The 20,757-nt window shown below is 37.0% G+C and overlaps 1 protein-coding gene across 1 annotated transcript in view; it reads left to right on the top strand.

Annotated features, from left to right (window-relative positions):
• Positions 1-6,585, top strand: part of LOC108179123 (uncharacterized) — a gene marked incomplete at its 3' end in the record, with an annotated part of 177,624 nt that extends 171,039 nt beyond the window's left edge. The window contains 3 exon segments of the mRNA NM_001442942.1: positions 2,972-3,074; positions 3,603-3,762; positions 6,554-6,585. Of these exon segments, the coding sequence (NP_001429871.1) occupies positions 2,972-3,074; positions 3,603-3,709 (210 nt within the window).
• Positions 6,586-20,757: the final 14,172 nt, after the last annotated feature.

Raw genomic sequence — 20,757 nt, 5'->3', positions numbered from 1 at the left:
TGCTACAAAAAACACTGACCCTTTTGCCCACATTCTCCACCAATAATATATAACACACCATTATTTCACTTGATAACTGGTGTTACTCTCTGATATGAAATAAAACAATGTATATGTGTTGTCTGCAGGCCAACGGCAGCCACTTCATCTACAGTAACTATATTGTGGGGACGCCGGGAACAGAAGGTCTCATCAGCAGAGTGAGAATCCTGAAGCTTTCTTTCAGCTGTGTTTATCCTCAAACACAAACACTTTCCATGAGCGCGGAGATCAACCCACTGCAGAGGTGCCACAACACACTCATTCTGCTTTATTATTGCTGTAGTTTGACAATTTAGACCATGTCACAGACTTTAGTTGTTCAAACGAAATATTTAGTACTGTGTAATTGTACTGGCAGCACTGTTCATTGCGGTTAATTCTCTTAGAAATAGTCAAACCTCTAACGACACAAAACTTGCACAAATTTCTTTAAAAAAAACTGAAAAGAGAATAAGACAAAAAAAATGTAATCTGATTCACACATCATCACTGCTCTATTTACTGTAGATCTTTCGCATGGACATTGGAAGCAAAAAAAATAATAATAAAAAAAGCTTCATAGTGCACTTTTAACATTTTTTTGTGACATTTCAAATGCAGCTGTGGCTCATGACGACAACTGTCGGTGACCTATGGAAAGCGGAATCTACGTTACTTCTTCAAAGCTTGTCAAAACAAAAATATAGGTTGCATTAATGGTTTTAATTTATAGTATACTATGCTGTTTATTAAGAAAGGTATATGTAGAGTAAATGACATGGGCCTAGAACATTTCTGCAGCAAAGTTATTATAGTTAACGAAAAGGAATGAAAAAACGAAAACTAAAATGTAAAATAATTGTCGTTAACTGAAGTAAAAATAAAAACGAAAAAAGAAAAAACTAGAACTGAAACAAAACGAAACGAAAAAAAAACGAAAACGAAACGAAAAAAAAAAAAACTAGAACTGACTGAAACTGTACTATTTACATACAAAACTAACTGAAACTAGCTGCAAAAACAGAATAGTAACTAAATAGCAAAAAACCTTCTTCGTTTTCGTCTTTATAAATGTATTTAATACACAATCTTCTTGTAAGCCTTTTAGAAGTAAATCTATTTACTCCGCGCTGCAGGTGTTTGAGCCGTGCAGCACCTCAGAGTCTAGTCCTGCAGCCACTGGCCAGATCATGCCGGTTCTCCTCGAGTCAGTCCTCGCTGTTGCTCCCGCGACAAAAACAACGAGCGGAAATGACAGCATCACGGTGACAGCAATAAATACAGAGACTTAAAACTATTATTTTAACACATTTAAGCCCAGTAATGCGTTTTATCTCTGTATGGCGATCAAGAATGAATCTTTTTAACCGGATCTTCTAAGTGACCTGGTTGAACTAGTTCACCAAATCAAACTGAATCATTTGAAATGATTCACGTCTCCAGTAAGCACTTATCCACAAACTACTTTTTACAAACCTAATACCCCCTTCTGACTCTAAATATTCCAATATATACTCTTATTTAGTTGCACTAAGATCAAATTAAGAAGTGGTGAACCGATAATACTGACAGCCTGCTGTGACTGAACTAAACTTGATCAACAGCACTGCGGGTAAACCAAGGGCCTAAATGAGAGGATTAAAATTTAATAAAAGGTAAAACAATTATATATATATATATATATAATTATTATTTTACTATTATTATTAGCATTTTATTAGTTGTTTTGTTTAATTCTTGATCATATTTGTAAAGAAAACATTCAGTATAGGACCTATATGTGCCGTTTACATATATTTCAATTTATATGGAAAATGAGTGTATGTTTTTACTGAAGCTAATAGTTTTTTTTTTTGTTTGTTTGTTTTTTGGAATATGAAAATGAGAGGGTCACACTGCATTGGTCTTAAATGTATTTATTGGTTTTGTCCAGCCAATATAATGGTTCTCTGATGCCCATGCTCTTAAGAATGTGGTAAAGAAAATATTGCTAAATATAAACAACAATTTAAGGAGTTTATGGTAGAACTAATCTTTTAAATACAAAAATTACTGCATAAAATAAATGTGAGATTATTCCTTTGAACAATAATACATGTATTAAGCATAAACTAATCTTAACATCTGTGTCCATTATTTAAACAGCACCGTGCACAAGGTCCTCCCCAGTGGTGAAGGGGTTTATCAGGTGCGGATGGTCCCGTATGTGGATGAAGAGTTCACTCAGCCCTTCACTGGTAGAGTGGATGCAGAGCTGGACCAGGAGATGCATGTGGAGGTTGGTGTTGAGGGGGTCGACAGCCGCCAGTTTGCCCTGGTGATGGACACGTGTTGGGCTACACCTGTGAATGACCCTGATTACAGTCTCCGCTGGGACCTCATCATTGACGAGTAAAGACTTCTCTGTTCATTAAACATTGATCTGATGTTTAAAATCTACTTCTGAATAAATAATAATTCATGTCACTTCTAGATCTCTCTGATAATTGTATATTTTTAATATTTAAGAACTAAAGCACTAGATGAATGAATGCACTTGAATGCATGTGATGAAATTATTTGGTTTGTTTATTGTGGTTGTTGATCTCGTCAGGTGTCCCAATCCTGAGGACGACACAGTGAAGCTGCTGCAGAACGGCGTCTCCACAAGCAGCCGTTTCTCCTTCAGGATGTTCATCTTCACTGCAAACTCCACTAAGCTTTACCTGCACTGTGCTGTTCACCTTTGCCTTCTGTCCAGCGGACAATGCTCAACAGTGAGTTTAAAAACCCAAATCTTTCAGAATCTTCCACCAGAAATGTTATGGTGTTGAGGTGTAATGATGAAGGCTGTTAAACATGTTTGTTCTGCCCTCTGCTGGGGATTTGGTGCACTCCTGTTGGTTTTGTGTTTGTTCAGTGATGTTTATCAGGGATTTGCACAGCTGGATTTGACTCTTTTCTCTTCTAGAGCTGTGACTCTGGAGAGCAGCGGAGAGAGCGCAGGGCTCTGGATCTCCATGACAGTGCGTCACTATCTATGGGTCCTCTAGTGTGGTCTGGAGGAAACACAGGTCAGCTTTTCACATGTCTGAATGCAGTGTTGGGGAAGCGGTTCTGAAACAAGTTAAAGTGTCTAAACTACTATTAAACTAACCTTCTGAAAAAAAAGTTACTATCTAAAAGTAGTAGGCTTCATTAGTTAATGCATTTAGGAACATGAACTAATAATGAATTAATTTAATTAATTTTGGTTTATCTTGAATATTTATTTTGGTAAAAAGTTTATAAAATTAAAGTAAGGTTGTACTTTAGATTAAACTAAAATAAAAATAAAAATGCAAATGCAAAATACAAATCGCAAATGCACAAGCCCAGTAGGATTTTCTCCCCCTCCACTATTGGAGTATGTGATCTTGTAAAATTAAGGTTTAGATCATTGCAGGTTCACAAAACGAAATATAGCTCAGCTACTGTTAAACTTCTGAAGCTGCAGTTACACTAATTTTTGATCTACATGTAGAGCTGCTCCTCAACACTGTTTGATTCAGCTGTAAATAATCTTTTATTTCATCAGACTGACTGATATTCTCTGTTCACAGATGTTCAGTTTCTCCCAGACCAAGTGACGGTTTCTGAGGCTTCTTGTCTGTGTGCTTCTCTGGTGCTGTTGTTCATTCCTCTGATGAGTTTCTTCACCCTGTCCTAGTTTACTGACACAGAAAGTGCAACATTTAGTTTGGTTTATTTTAATGGATGTGGAAATGGCTGTGCATGGTGTTTCATAAATATCATTTAACAATAGTTTACACTAGTACTGCACTAATACTGTATGAATTAATTCATGCTTAACTTATATTTCTGATTGATTTTTTTTTTTGTCAAATCTGCAAATTCAGAATCAGCATTCGGATGAAATTTGTGTGCACTTAATTCGGTGAGATTCCTGACAATATTCACAAATATGTCTGAGCAGTCATAGAGGAATATCTGTTTGTCTCTAACAGTGATGACTGCATGATTTTATAAATAATCATGAAAAAAAATCTATGCTTTTTATTGAATTATTTAGCATTTTTGTGTTAAAGTGATGTATTTAACGATTGAATCTTGATTTGAAATCTTACCACAGATCTGCTGAAACAAAATAATTGTTTTGATAAAATCGTCAACTAAGCCTTACGTGTCTGGAATGTGTGGCATTTATGAACATCTTACAGGGTTGCTTATTGTGTGTTCAGTCTTGCGACACATAACACATCACAAAATCCTCATGTCAGTAAGTCTATAGTGACTTGCATTATATTTTACATCATAATCTGAAATATTATTTATTTTATTTATTTAGATTTTATGTTGAAATCAGCCTCAATTTGTTTTTATTATCTGAGGATCTCAATTTGTGATTAGCTCAAATTAGTTTTTCTTGTTTTAGATGTAAGAAGTTTATGACTGTTGAATCTCAATCAAGTGTAAAAGATCCACTTGTGATCGGCAGCTTTGGTAACTTGAGAATGGAATCCAGTCTGCTGGTTTACTGAAAGTCTTGTATAAAGCCGACCTGAGTAAACCTGACTATCAAGTTAGGCTAAAATGAGAAAACACAGAAAAGAAAAGAATAAATTTAATCTCTATAGACTAGAAATGTATATATATATATATATATATATATATATATATATATAATGTATATAATTTATTTTGAATATGCGGGCCATTCATGATAGGTTCATTTAATTTAAAAAATATGATACTACTCTTATTTTTTAATTCAACTAGAGCGGCCAGGTAGAAGGGCTAGACACTGTGCCCAGGGGCCTCTGAATTCTCAATCCAGGCCTGGTTAAAACTCACCTTTTTAGTAATGTTTTTAATGTGTGATCTTTTGTTATCTTACTTATTGATATATATATATTTCTATTCACTGTTTTTACTAGTTTATTGTTTTTGCCTTGTAAGCGCTTTGAGTTTGAGAAAAGCGCATTACAAATAAAATGTATTAAAATGATTATTATTATTATTATAAAATGCTAATTAAAGAAAAAAAATTATTAGATAGCTTTTAGAGGTCTTTGCATCTATTTGCAACTCTTCATATAAAGTTGGAGTCAGAATTATTAGCCCTCCTGAATTATTGGACTGATGTTTATTTTTTCCCCACTTTCTGTTTCAAATGAAAGAAACTAAAAGAAATGAAAGAAATGTTTCTGAAGATTATTTCAACACATTTCTGAACATAATAGTTTTAATAACTCATTTCTAGTAATGAATTTATTTTATCTTTGCCATGATGACAGTAAATAATATTTGACTAGATATTTTTTTCAAGACACTTCTATACAGCTTAAGGTACATTTAAATGCTTAACTATGTTAATTAGGTTAACTAGCCAGGTTAGGGTAATTAGGCAAGTTATTGTATAATGATTATTTGTTCTGTAGACTATTGAGAAAATAATATAGCTTAAAGAGGTTAATAATTTTGTCCCTAAAATGTTTTTTAAAAAATTAAAAACATCTTTTATTCTAGTCTAAATAAAACAAATGAGACTTCTTCCAGACGAAAGAATATTATCAGACATACTGTGAATATCTCCTTGCTCTGTTAAACATCATTTGGCAAATATTTAAAAAAGAAGAAAAAAAAATTTGAAGGGGGCTAATGACTTCAACTGTACATTTTGGTGGGATCCCATTCTTAAAAGTCACCAAATGAATCCCTGTTGTCAGGAGGCAATAGTGCACATCACCTTATTTTGAAGAGCTAAAATAAGAACTGGAGGAATGTAGAACATTGCTCAAGAACATAAGTGCTGTTCCTCCCGTAAACGTGTGAATATTCTGTAATGTTCACTTCCTTAAATTCTCCAACAATCAACCCGTTGAACCTGTGTGATGTGCTAAACCAAATAAAAAAAAATGCATCAACAAAAACAGATTTGGCTCATTGATTTACTCTGTGCAATGATTAGAAAAATAAATCATACACTTTTAAATTGTACAATATTAATATTTAAGCATGATGTTCAACAGATGCTATTAAAGACCTTATAGTTCACTTTAGGGTTAGAGATTGAGTTCTCAAAGCACAATAACATGTATTTCTGTATTCCTTGTTTCTTCCCAAACCTCACAATTTTGATCTTACTTGACAACCTGCTTTTTCAGCAGCCTAAGGATGGGCTAAAGCTTTTAATGTAATCAAGGATTACATTTAATATTATAGACAAAAAATTAACTAGTAACTGTATTTCCAGTCACCTCGCTGGGGGTTTTGTGGTATGATACACAGCTTTTGGAAAATCTCAGCAATTCAAGCGGTATTGTTTCAAAAGTACTTCAGCTTCCAGTAAAAGTCCACCCACAGGTATTACTAAAGGCCCTGGTCACGATCGTGAGGTTTGCAGTTGATCATCATCTCTGTGTTGAGTTTTGCTCTCATCTCAGGTAAAGACTTTTCACCTCATTTAAGCCCATTAGACTCTAATAGGATATTACTTTGTGAAATTATGTTTAATCATTTATCTTGTATTCTTTTATTACACTACACTTGTTAACAAACATGCAAAACATATTTTAATAATACACCTTTATTATGTAAATAAAATGCAATAATGCATATCTAAATGTGTAATGTGTGTGCACAGGTGTTGCTGATCATAATGAAGTTTCTGATCTCGCTGTGTGTGCTGATGATTATTGGTCAGTCATTCATAACCTCTCAAGTAACTGATTTGATATAATTAGGTAGGTTGACTGGATGTTTCTAAATATTAATTATGTCATGTTGTTTTTTTCAACAGGTGAAATAATCAATGCACAAACAACAAGTGAAATAATCAATAGACAAACAACAAGTGAAAGGATCAATGCACAAATAACAGGTACATTTTTATGTAATCTTCAACTCCACTAATGTCATACTTTTAAAAGTTTTATAATGTAATAATTCAGTAAAATAATTGATAATAAATGAAATTGCCAATTGATTTTTTTTTGTGAACTTTGAGAAACCTCCTGTTTCATTATTGTAAGCCTTATTTTATTAATCAAGCACAATGTATTTGGACTTTTTTTTTTAAATGAGTAATCCACTGTGCAGGTTGTTTGGACAAAATGGGCTAATTTAAGAGTCAACTATTGAAAAGGAAAGTCCCTTTTTTTAAACAATAATTTAGTTTTGGCCAATAATAATACGTATAGTACTTGTAGTAGTAGTAGTAGTAGTAGTAGTAGTAGTAGTAGTAGTAGTAGTAGCATACTTTACTGTCTGTAAAAAAAAAAAAAAAAGTTAAGCACTACACATGTAACCAAATGAGTCTGGCAATAGAGTTGAGGATCCACGTGCAGCTTCATTTACAAGAATAGTCAGTCAGGCAATAGTCAACCACAGGAGCTAACAGGTACATACAGGCAATTCAAAAGGCGAAGTCAAATAACAGGTCAGTATAGGCTGCAGATAGGATACACAACAAGGCTAGGATCAGGAAACACGACAAGGCATGGCATGGAAACACTTCATAAAGTTACAGAAAGTTAAACGCAAACAACTTAAGGTATCAACTAAGGATTGAACTGATAGTTAAGTAGTACAGTATAATCATAGGTTAATCTTGTTGTCATTATTCTCCCAGAAAGTGCCAATTCCAGCTTTGACCCATGCTATGATTATAACATTACTGATGACTACTGGAGAAACATATGGCAAAACTCATATGAGTTCTACTATGATAATGATGACACCATGATTGAATGGAGCGGCTGGTATCGGCTGTATCTGAATGGACAAAGTGCCCAGATGTCTGAGTGGTGTGCAAGTTATATGGGCTGTGGTGGTTTAACTGGACTGTATCTCAACGGTTCTCATCCAACACTTGAGGATGGAGTGGTGACCCGTGATGTTTTGGGAACTCACAGATGGCAAAACCAATGGGGAAGCTACAAATCCACATCCATCCAAGTCAAAGCCTGTCCAGGAGATTATTACGTCTATGAACTCGTCAAACCAGATCTATCGATCCCCAGACCTTCATACTGTGCAGGTGCAACCTTAACTCGTTTCTTGGTCCTAAGTTAAGCTGTATTTATTTAAATTGCTTAACTCTGTTGTTGTTTTAGAATTCTGGGTTAAGGTCATACACTGTTTACCTCTCGGGCCAAAAAATTACCCACTTTCACTAAACCTCTAGAATAAAGCAACTAAATTTAATTTTGATCCTCAAATCTATTTTGCATAAAGAAACAACCTCATCTTCATCACAAACTATGTGAATGTCTAGGATTTCTCTCAACAGTGTGCAGTATTTCATTAGTGTTAAATCAGTAGACAACTTTTTGACTAAACATTTTGTATTGCTGAAAGTACCTGCATAAGTGTAGAATGTTTTTAGCAAGACAGTATTCATAAAAGTTAAAGCAGAAGATTCTTTGTGTGTGCAAGTAGTTTTTGTGGTCTAAAAATGGTTTTATACCTGGTGGTACAAAACTGTTGTACCCTAAATGTGTACAGCCTTCATGAAAATGAAAAATTATTCATTGGGGTATAACTTCAAGATAAAAAAATTAAAATAAAAAAAAACACCCATGACCCATAAGTCAACAAGAGGGTTTATGAAACAAACAATTGCTTAATTAGTTAGTATCAGTGGTGTAAGAAGTCCATTAACCACAAGCCTTTCACACTCACTTATCACTCAATAACAGCACCTTTTGTTCTTGAATTTCTGAATTTTTAACTTTCTTAGGACCTGTTTACACTAATACGTTTTGCTACGGTTACGTCATCCCTCCACACTACATCGGAGTTTTCGAGCGCTGAAAACTGAGCTTTTTGAAAACGCTGAAGAGGCTGTTTACATTTTAAAATGCTACTGCTCCATGTTGGTGGGGATGGGGGAAATGGCAACATGTGAAAATGGAGGCATGGCTGCAGACATTCACCATCTCTGATTGTGGCTTTTTCCTCTATATTAATTAGTCTACACACACTTCAGTCTTACATCATCTCCTTGTAAGTTACGACTTCGCAAGTTTGATATAGAAAACAAACTCCCGAGGCTGTCTGGTAAATCTTTAAAGGGATCAGGGTACTTTATAACCTCATTCACATCATCCTGGCTACATTGTTTAATATTTATTTGACCGTCATCTTCACTGTTTGCATATTTATTACAAAACGGAGTCTAACATAACTGCCTTCTTTCATTTTCAATGAAAATACGAAACATACCCTCTCTTTTACTGAATATCAATTTAATAATCAATAATGGCCATATAACGTACAATAAGTTTATACAATAAAGGAAATAAAGGTAGGCAATCAGTCAATTGTGCAGAATCAGTGTACACGGTTATATTAATTAATATATTAACTTATATTTGCTCTCAGCCAAAACAGGTTGCCTGATAACAAGTAATAGATTCAAAAAGTCTGGGAATTTGTCATTGGATAGAGAACAAGATGAATTAAATATCACGTTTAACAAATATAGTGAGATTAGATCCAGCGGTAAATCCTTGATGAACAGTCCCACGTGCACAGCTCTCATCTGGGTAGATGACTGCCTGGAGCTTGGAGGTTCACAAATACTGCATCGCGTAAAAGTGTGTGTGGTCACTCCCCTGCTAAAAATTCTAGCTTAAACCAGCCTAGGCTGGTTGGCTGGTTTTAGCTGGTTGACCAGCCTGGTTTTAGAGGGGTTTTGGCCATTTCCAGGCTGGTCTTAGCTGGTCAGACGGGAAAATGACCAGCCAAATCCAGCTAAAACCAGCTTGACCAGCCTGGTTTAAGCTGGATATAGCTGGTTTTGGCTAGACTCCCTGCTTGGCTAGGCTGGTCAAGCAGGTTTTAGCTGGTCATGTCCCAGCCTGACCAGCTAAGACCAGGCTGGAAATGGCTGGAAACCAGGAAGTGGCCAAAACCCCTCTAAAACCAGCCTGGTCGACTAGCTAAAACCAGCCAACCAGCCTAGGCTGGTTTAAGCTGGATTTTTAAGCAGGGAATTGATGTGCAGTTTCATCAATACAGTGTGGACGGAGAGTTGTTCAGAAATGCTGGGTGAAACACCAGTGTGGACGCGGATCGTTTTCATTTTAAAGCGCCGTTTTTAAAACTAAAACGCATTATTGTAAACGAGGCCTTACTGTAAGCATGTCTTACCATTTTATGCATTTTAAAATGACGTATACAATTCAACTTACACAGAATCAGTACATTCATAGAGAATGTTCAGATTATATTTTTGTTTAAATAGGTTTGTGTGTTGCTAGGACCACTTCACATGAATTTATAATTGGGAAACTGTAAAATAATATATTAGATTATGTTATATATATATATATATATATATATATATATATATATATATATATATATATATATATATATATATATGAGCAATATCACACTCGTAACAGTGCGATATGGCTGATATGGCTGTATATGATATGCCATATCGCACTGCTACAAGTGTGATATTGTGTTTATACAACAGTTTGACGGCATAATTGTGTATATAAAAACAAAATCAAACACAGAGAGTTTCAAAAACCCTTTTGTATGTGGAACTACTTTCTTCCACATTGGATTCAAATCATAAGCTGACAGTTAAACAGCTGAGCGTGCATCTTTTAAACTTTAGATCTGTAGTGTCTGCTTGTTGCTGGCTGTATGTGGGCGGAGTAATACACAAAGGGTAAAGAGGCTGTAGGAGTTCTGATATTGCAGAATATCGCACGGCTATAAGCTAATCAGATTTGAGAACCAGTCAGAACTGTTGTATATATATATATATATATATATATATATATATATATATATATATATATATATATATATATATATATATATATATATATATATATATATATATATATATATATATATCAGTGTTACAACAATCTCAATTACATTCCTGGAGGACCTCCAGCTCTGCACTGCACGTTTTTTTGTGTCTCCTTAATCCAAACAAAAAAAGAAAGAAAAAAAAAAGACTTGTGATGGGTGTGTAAGACAACAGTGACATCCAAAACATGTAGTGTAGGTGGTCCTCCAGGAATGTGATTGAGAAACACTGTCATATATTATTATTTATCAGTATATTGTATGCTTTATTTCACTGCACTCTACTGATTTGTTCAACTGACTGGTTCAGATTCCTGCAATGAAATGGTTAGTTCACACAAAAATGAAAATTCTGCTATTAATTGCTCATCCTCTCATGTCATTCCTTTCCCATGAGACCTTCAAGTTAGAATATTTTAACTAAAAAGGAAAAACTCAGGAGTCACGACACGTTCAAAGTCCAGAAAAAGGACCAAAACCACTGTCAAAACAGTCCATGTGACTTCTGTGGTTCAGCTGTAATCAAACGAAGCTTAAACGAAATAACATTAATAACAGAATTTTCATTTTTGGGTAAACTAACTCTATAACTATCGAATTATAAGATTATATAATAGTCTAATTTTCTTCAGTGTAAATACAGTATTTTAACAGTACTTTTACATCATGACAGTTGCCTTCCCAAGCATCAGCAGTGACCCCTGCTACAACTATGAGTCTCTGGATCGCCCCTGGAGAGCCAACAATGAAAGTGGAGATGTCGTTTGTGATTTTTATTTAACCTGGAGTGGCTGGTACAGGCTTTTCTACTATGGAATGGACATCCAGATGCCTGAGACCTGTGCCAATGGATTTAGCTGTAACTCATATATGAGTCTGATACTCAATGGTCCTCACCCTCAGATAGAGGATGGAGTGGTGACCAGAGAAATCTGTGGAACTTTTTCTTGGAGCAGCTGCTGTGAGTACAAGACAAATCCAATCCGAGTGAAAGCGTGTCCAGGAAATTATTATGTCTATGAACTTGTGAAACCAGAGTACTGGTGTTCAGGATACTGCACAGGTACCCCAACCAGTCATTTTTTAAAAGGCATTAAATATATATTTTTAAACTATTTAAGATTGTCTTTTTACTTCTTTGTTTTAGATGTCAGCACCATTTCACAGGTGACTTCGACTGTAAGTTCTCAAACAAGCACTGGATCTAGCATCACAATGAGTAAGTTGTAAACATACTGTAAATGAAACATGTCTATTAGAAGTAAATTAAAAATAAGCACAATGAAAGTGACACCTGTCATGTACGGACTTTTAGTAATAATGCACATGCATGCTTTAAGACGCAACCTGATTATTATTATTGATTTTACATGATAGGAACCCACAAGACAAGTATACTTAGATAATGTAATTGTACTTTTAAGTAAATGTCAATGAACAAGTATAGTCTCAATATACTAAAACTGTTTAGTCAATATAAGTCAAGCTGTCACGGTCAGTACAAATCTGCCACTTCATGGACTACAAGATCCAGTCATGCACCACACACACACACACACAACAGTTCATGATCCTGACTGATTGCATACACAAGGAGGATTGTCAAGGACTGATTGCATGGACTATTTAAGCAGCACAGACACACACACACACACACACACACACACACACACACACACACACTGAGTCTTGTTTACTGCATTTGTGACATTACAAAGCGTTTCCTTTGTCTTGCTTTGCCGTGTTTGGACCTTCGCCTTGTTTGTCTGTTTATCCTGTCTGCTGCCTGCCTTCTGACCATATGCCAGCTTATTTGACTACAACTCTGGATTGCCTGTGTACATCTGCTTACCAGGTCCATGCAGAGACTGTTTAAAGAGCATGTGCAGGATACATTTTTTGAAGAGCGAGGGTGGGGGTGGAGGGGGTTGTAGGGGGGGGGGGGGGGGTTGGGTTGTTGTTGTCGTGTTGTATGATCAGCGGTGTTGTCGCACGTGTACTGTAAATCGGTATGGGGGTGTCGCGGGGTCACTTTTGATCATTTTGGAAGGGCACTTTCTATCCAAGACTAAAAAGGGCATGTGCACTGCACAGGTTGAGACCTTATGTGTGCACATGCCTGCTGCTTACCCCTGGTTTGACCATTGTTTTCCCGACCATTCTCTGTTTAATTAACTTGCATTTGGATCCACACTTTCGTTGTCAGCGTCACATCATGTTACACAAGCATAATTAAGTGTGATATTGATATACCAAAAGTACTGAAAGTAAATTTTTTATTTAAAAGAAGAATAATATACACTTGCGAGCAACATGAAGTACATTTTAGATAAGTACATAACAGGTAAACTAATAGTGCCCTTAATTAAAAAAAAAAAAAAAATCGTAAGGGTAGTCTTAAGCCTCACCTCTGAACCCAGGAGAGTGTGTAATTATATGAAAAAATAATAGGACACACAAAGCCAAGTATACTTAGAATATGCCATTATACGTTTAGGTATGTGTCCAAAAACACATACATAAATGCAATATTAAGTATATTTCTGAGAAGGACTTGACTAGTATGCAAGTACACTTCATTTTTTAGTTTATAAAAATTATACTAATAGTCAGGGCTTGATCTTAACACCTGCCACCCCACCAAATGAGGACAGATTTCAGCCGCGGTGGGTTAGACTGCCACTCCCACTAGCCACCCTGGCAGGTTAAGTTTTCTTAAAAGTAATGTATATCCACATACTCATTCATTCATTCATTCATTCATTCATGCATTCATTTTCTTTCAGCTTAGTCCATTTATTCATCAGGGGTCGTCACAGCAGAATGAACCGCCAATTTATCCAGCATTTGTTTTACACAGCAAATGCCCCTCCTGTTGCAACCCAGAAGTGGGAAACATCCATAAACACTTATTCACAGTCATACACTACAGCCAATTTAGTTTATTAAATTCACCTATAGTGCATGGGTTTGGACTGTGGGGCGAACTCGGAGTACAGGTCTGCATTCCCGTGGCTATACCGCGGGAACCGCGGTACCTGACAAGTTTTCTTGCGGCACGGGAATACATTTTCCAATAAAACGCGGTATAGCAGTCGAGAACTCTGGTGTTGTTTGAACGCGAGCGGAAGCTCCTCACTGATATATAACTGGATTGTTTTGATGTCTTATTAACAGATTATGAGCCGTGCAGTAACTACAGCATACTAGACCATGACTGGAGAAGGACACTCAATACCTATTTTATGCATGGCTATGTAAATGCAAATGATGACACTCTTGTAGAATGGGACGGCTGGTACAGACTCTTCATTAATGGATTGAGTGCTCAGATGCCTGAATGGTGTGCCTCTTATATGGACTGTGGAGGATTTACTGCTCTGTGGCTTGGTGGATCTCATCCTCAACTACAAGATGGAGTTGTTACGCGTGAAATTTACGGCTCCCTTTATGATCAGTGCAGTCGCTACAGATCCAACCCAATCCAAGTCAAAGCTTGCCCTGGAGATTATTATGTCTACAAGTTTACCAGACCAACAGTTTCCATCCCAGCTCCTGTATATTGTGCAGGTATATTCATTATTCTTCATCAAAGAATGGTGCTATATATATTTTAATAGTAAGCAGTAAATAATGCTCTCTTTCTGTTTTCTATAATAGTGTCTTTCACCACCCCAAGTGTCGACCCCTGCTACAACTATACTAGCCTGGATGAACCGTGGAGATTAACTGATACCTCTTACTATCACAATCACTATTATGGCATATGTGACTATAATGTGGAGTGGAACGGCTGGTACAGGCTGTTTTACAACAATCAGAGTGCTCAGATGCCAGAATCATGTGTAAATCAGTACATGTGTGGCTCTTATAACCCACTGTGGCTCAATGAATCCCACCCTCAGCTGGAAGATGGAGTGGTCCTCCGTCATGTTTGTGCTTCAGGATGGAGCGGCTGCTGTGCTTACACCTCCCAGGCTATAAGAGTCAAAGCCTGCCCTGGAGATTACTATGTGTATGAGTTTGTTAAGCCAATGATTTGCGCAGCTTACTGTGTAGGTGAGTATATACTGCAAAAAATGCTTTTCTTACTTAGAGTTTTTTGTCTTGTTTTTAGTCCAAACATTAAAAAAATGATCAAGAAACATTTCTTATACAAGCAAATAAAATAAATAAATAAATAAATAAATAAATAAAAAATGTAGTATCAGAAAAAAAAGTCAAAATAAAGTGAGTTTTTCCACAAAACCAGCTAAAAAAACTGCCAATGGATTAAGCAAAGTAATCATATTTTCACTTTTAAAATATGGTTATTTTACTTCCACGATTGGCAGATTATTATACATACATGTTATGTTCAGATATTGATATGCACATTTTCTAAATAACAGAGGTGGCAAATCAGATCACAACAACAGCGTCCATTCCACTCATTGAATCCATTACTCCACCAACCACAACCATGGGTAAGGTATTGTCTTGTTTCCTATATGCAGAAGTATTTTCATAACACATTATCTTTCTAAAGGTTTGTTATTATGTTCCATTACCCAATGAGAGCTGTACATCTAAATGCTCTTCTCCAGAAAAATTAGTTACAATCAAAAATCAATAAATAAAACAGCTCACAAAATAAGCACAGAAGGAGAGGACATTGACAACAGTTGACTATGCGATCCAGAAAAATAAGATCTTCAAACTAGAAACTTGTAGGCAAATGTGTTACAGCAGGTTGGAGCTAAAATTTGCAGAACAGTGGCCTTCAATTGGACAATCGTGAGACTTATGCCCCAGGTTGGGTTTAGGCTTTATGTGATACAGCTGTGGATACTGGGCATACACACATCAAATTAGTATATTTTTGACACTGTACAATAATTACCATTTTTGCAATAGTGAAAGGATGGGGGCTATACTGTAGGGTTAGGGTAGGTGTAGGGGGTCTATTTTAATGATCTGGTGCAGAGTCTAAAGCGCTGGGCGCAAAAGCATTGAGGGCATGTCTGATTAGACTTTGGCTATTTTAAGAACGAAAAAACATGCTCTGCACCGCAGTGCATGGTCTCACAGGGTTCAGCTTATTCTCTTAATGATGCATCGCTATTTACATGGCGGACTTTGTACGTGCAAAAATTAAAGCAATTTACTAGTGAGAAAACAGTTAAACAGAGCATCTGTAGCGTGAGGATAAAGAATGAGCCTCCTCCAATCGGCCTTTACTTTCACTTTCTCTGTTCCATGGATAAGGAAACGTGTTGTACGCATAGATCAGCCTACATAATTAATTTTGTTTTGTTAAGCGCAAAGATTTGTTTCAAAACTATTTCTAAAATCAGTTCTAATTTCCAGCAAATGAATAAAGGAACAATAATAACGAAGTGTGCTCAATTTTTTTTTTATATCCAAACACACATGCTGTGCCCAATATGGTCTAAAACCTGACAGGTGGACAGATCTAAGCTTGTTTTTAATAAAACAAATATAAATATGCATATAATAAATACTACTACTACTACTAATAATAATAATATTATACAAAAGCAAATTGTCATGAAAAACTGAAAAAGCTAAAATAAAAATATTTTTAATTTAAATATTTAATCCTTTAATTATTTTTCATTTGTAAAGATATTTGTGTTGCTGTACATGCTGTGTGTTTTGAAGCAATGTGTAAGCAAGGCACACTTTAGACCTTTAGCTGGTCTATTGAGCTGTCTATTTTAGTTCTGCATAATAGCAACGCGACAACGATGCCCCTTAACAAACCTCTATTCTAGACTGAAACAATTATTAGTCCACAAAGTGGCGCAAATGGATTTGCTATTTAAATAACATGACGGAGAACAGGAAAATTAAGGTTCTGCAGGTCTGAAAATAGCAACATGTTGGGGCAAACATGTCTTGCCCCTTATTGCGCCAGGTGTATGATAGGGCCCTAGATGTTAATAAAATACAGCAGGGTACTGTAAAATCTTGGTATACTTCAAACTAATGTATTTTTCATTCTTCATTTTAGGGCAAAAATAAGTTTGAAAAGGCTGAGCATTTGTGTAATGATCTTAAACATTCCGACAGCCCCATGCTGTAGGAGGCAGGGTTATAAAATCTTTTTTACACTGCAAGCTGTTTTTTCGGTGTCCATGTTAACAGATTAGAGCTTTCGTACTGCATGCAGAAGCAGCGCATCAGCATGAGGGTTGCTGAAGCAGCTGTGCCACGATAGTTTCAGCGCTGGAACTATTTTTGCTGCACTGCTCATGCTCAATTAAAGTGACAGTGCATTGATAATGACCAATAACACATGAAATGACACTAAAATTGTACCCAATAAATACAGCAATAATATCCACTGATTTATATATAGTCAATCAAATGAACTTAAACGATTAATAACAGCAACAATTATTAACAAAACCAAATGTAAAACAATTTAAGTATTAGTTTTGCAGTAGAGGGGAAATAGAAAGTGGCCGTTTTAAGACTGCTATTCACGGGAGTTGTAGTCCATAGCAAAGTGTATTGTGGGTAGTGTAGTTCGACACGCATGCTGGATGATGTGAGCTCGCTGTGTGCTGTGCAGTTAGAGCAGTGTTTTATTCGGCTTTATGTTCACTCGAGTTATTTCACACGGGAGCTGTTTGCACTGTAAACCTGACAACACGAAAATGGGTAAAAGAAGGGCAGGCATTATTTACTTTTGTTCGTCTCATTCTTTGCATGAGCATGAATTAACAAGCTGTTACTCTGCCGCTTGAGATTGCTGAAGCTGAGAAAGTAACACTAGTTTGATCATGTATAAATATCATTAAAATTATATTGTATAAATATTAATATAACTAGGCCTACAACATCCTGACAATCAAAAACAAAATAACATATCACAGGCGATTGTCTTCTGAGTGCACCAGACATGAATGACACTCCTCGTAGAGCTTGAGAAGCAGACAGTACTGTATAATCTATACAATTTGTAAAGAAAATAAAGACTTTCTGGTTAAGAAAACAACTTGCCGCAAGCCTTGGTGCAGATAAAAAAAGTTTTAAACAAGTGTATTTGTATATAGAGAGAGATAGATAACTAGAATAGACAGAGATAGAAAGCTCTTCGGCAGCTGCTGCAGACACAGCTGGTGTGAAAGGCAAACGCCTGCATGCTGCTTCTACTCTCCGTACACGCTGCTCACGCTCTGCTTTTACTTGCGGTGTGAAACAGGCGTAACATGTCATGCTGCTTGCTTGTACTTCTAAACACCACATTGATGGCTGATATGGGATAAAAACAGTATCATTACCATCTGGTAGTAGCATTGATCTATGCTGATGATCTCAATGGCACAGAAAAAGAACCAGCAACCTACTGCAGATGGTATATGTCCACCAAACAGAAAGAATAATGGTGAATTTGCACTTTCCATTCAGTAAATGTGGAGCAAAGGTGAGAGGAAGTGCAGCTTTTATACTTCAGAATGTGTGCCGTGTGGTTTGACGAGTTCCAGAACACGCCCACGATTGGATAATCACCATGGACTAATGATACCTCAGAGTTACATTACTAAAACATTACTAAAACAATAAACAGTTTTTCACATTGCACTTAACTCAGGGTTATTGTCATTCTAAACACAGCATTTTACCCATGGGTAAAGACATATTTTAAACCTGTAATTTGAAAAAGTTGTTAGCTCCGCATTTTATCCAGGGTTATTACACCCTGCTCTGGAGTGTAAGAGAGGTAGACATCATATTGTCATTACAGCAATCGACTGCTGTGTAAACACTGAGGAAAAGTTAAGATAACAATGAGGTAAAAGACATGTGAGACATCACAAACATGTAAATAAGAAAGTTAAACTGGGTCCTAGAAAACATCTGTTAATGATTACCCATAATTAATTAGAGTTTAAGATGACCCAGGGCGAAGGTTTAGGTTTGGGGTAGGGTTAGGATTAAAAATTTATAAAATTCAAAAGGTTACTGTAAGGAGTAGTTGTAGTATTGGGGTAGGGAGTAGACATGAACAGGGCCAGTGCGTCCATAGAGCCTAGGGCGGCAGAATAGAGTGGGTGGCGTCCGTGACATCTCCCTCACCACCCGCATTATGTCCGCGACACCTCCCTCACCTCAGTTATATCCGCAAACCCAGCCCCATTCCCTCTTTAGGGTTGAGGGAGGCATGAACCGGTCACTTTCGTTTTCACTGTAGGGTTAAGGGCGGCATTATCGTCCTTTGCCTAGAGCGGCAGTTCAGCTTGCTCCAGCCCTGGACATGAATAAAGCACAACACATGTCATTTAAGCTCCAGGAAAGTTTGCTTGTACATTCCACCTCTTTGTCTAATCATACAGTAGCATTTGTCTTGCTCAGATGTCTAATCTGTAAACAGACTGAGAATGGGCAATTTAAATTCCATTTCTCAGAACTACCGTACCTAGAAGGAAATATTCAAACTCTATAATGACTTCTTGAATAGCTTAAGGGTAACCAGAGGCTTAGGAGCGAAATAGTTTATCTTGAGATTAGTATTTTATACTGCAACTTGTTCCTTTTAACAGCTCCCCCTGTTGACCCCTGCTACAACTACAACGTTCTGGATGAGCCATGGAGAGCCACCAGCAATCAAAACTCCTCTCAGTTAATGTGTGACAGTGCGGTGAGCTGGAGCGGCTGGTACCGTCTCTTCATTAATGGTCAGAGTGTTCAGATGCCAGACACATGTGTTGATGAGTACAGCTGTGGCACTAATGCTCCACTGTGGCTGAGCGGAGGACATCCAACACTTGAGGATGGAGTGGTCACTAGAGATGTCTGCGCTCACTGGAGCAACAACTGCTGCTATTTCCAGTCCAATCCCATTCAAGTCAAAGCCTGTCCTGGAGGTTTTTATGTCTATGAGTTTGTGAGGCCGACCACCTGCAATTTAGCATACTGTGCAGGTACTGGACACACATTTAACTCTGCCTTCTGTTTATGTTAGAGATGATGGCTTTCTGTCTGACATTTATTTGTGTTTCTAGATGTGAGGTTTAACACTAGCTATACAACTGACACACCAGAGACGACCACAACAGAAACTGCAGCTGAAAGCACAACTATGACAACTGGTAATGTAATATGCTGTATCACAATCTGCAGGATTATTGCTCAGATCAAAGTGTTATGAGTGCCAGAATCTAAATCTATCTGAAATAAAAGTACAAAACCTGTCACTGAGGAATTTCCTTTTCAAAAGGTCCACATTTGTACCTAAAAGGTACAAACAATTACAAATGCACACCTTATTACCTTAGGGTGCTTTCATACCTAGACTTCTGTTTCGGAACCTGTCTCATTTGCCCAGTTAGCGCAGTTCGTTTGGCATAAGTGAATCCACCAATCACTCTCTGATCAGCTCCAAAACAATCGCTCCGAGATCGCTTGAATGAGGTGGTCTCGGCTTGATTGAAATAAACTCCTGAGCGGATCGATTGTAGTGTGAAAACGATGTGAGCCCGGTTATATCACAGTGTTTTATGGATATGTAATATGCATACGGCTATATGAGTAGGGCGGGAGGTCCTTCAACAGACATCCCGAGTCTTCCGCAAATGCACAGAGACTCCCAGATGCCCGCAAATGAGTGATAATCTCCCGGTAATCACGCCTCCTTACCGGTCCTCAAACACTCTTCTCACCCCTCCCGACCGCATCCCTCCTCGCTCTTCAGATACGTCACGCGCATCCTGTCAAACACCACCAAACCTCCCCTGACAGCTGAGCGGGACTCTGCAAAATAAACCATGAAACTCTGACCAAGGTGAGGAGAGTTTACTCACACACGTGACTTGTTTTAGCTCTTTTGGTCCATTAAGAAACTTTGCAGTGTGAAAGCGAACCGCACCAAGAACAAAGAGCAACAATGTGACAATTTAATCCCTG

This window comes from Danio rerio, chromosome 12, assembly GCF_052040795.2.
Source record: "Danio rerio strain M-AB ecotype USA chromosome 12, GRCz13ab, whole genome shotgun sequence".
In the NCBI taxonomy this organism is placed as follows: domain Eukaryota; kingdom Metazoa; phylum Chordata; class Actinopteri; order Cypriniformes; family Danionidae; genus Danio; species Danio rerio.
This window is presented reverse-complemented; position numbering and strand designations above follow the sequence as displayed.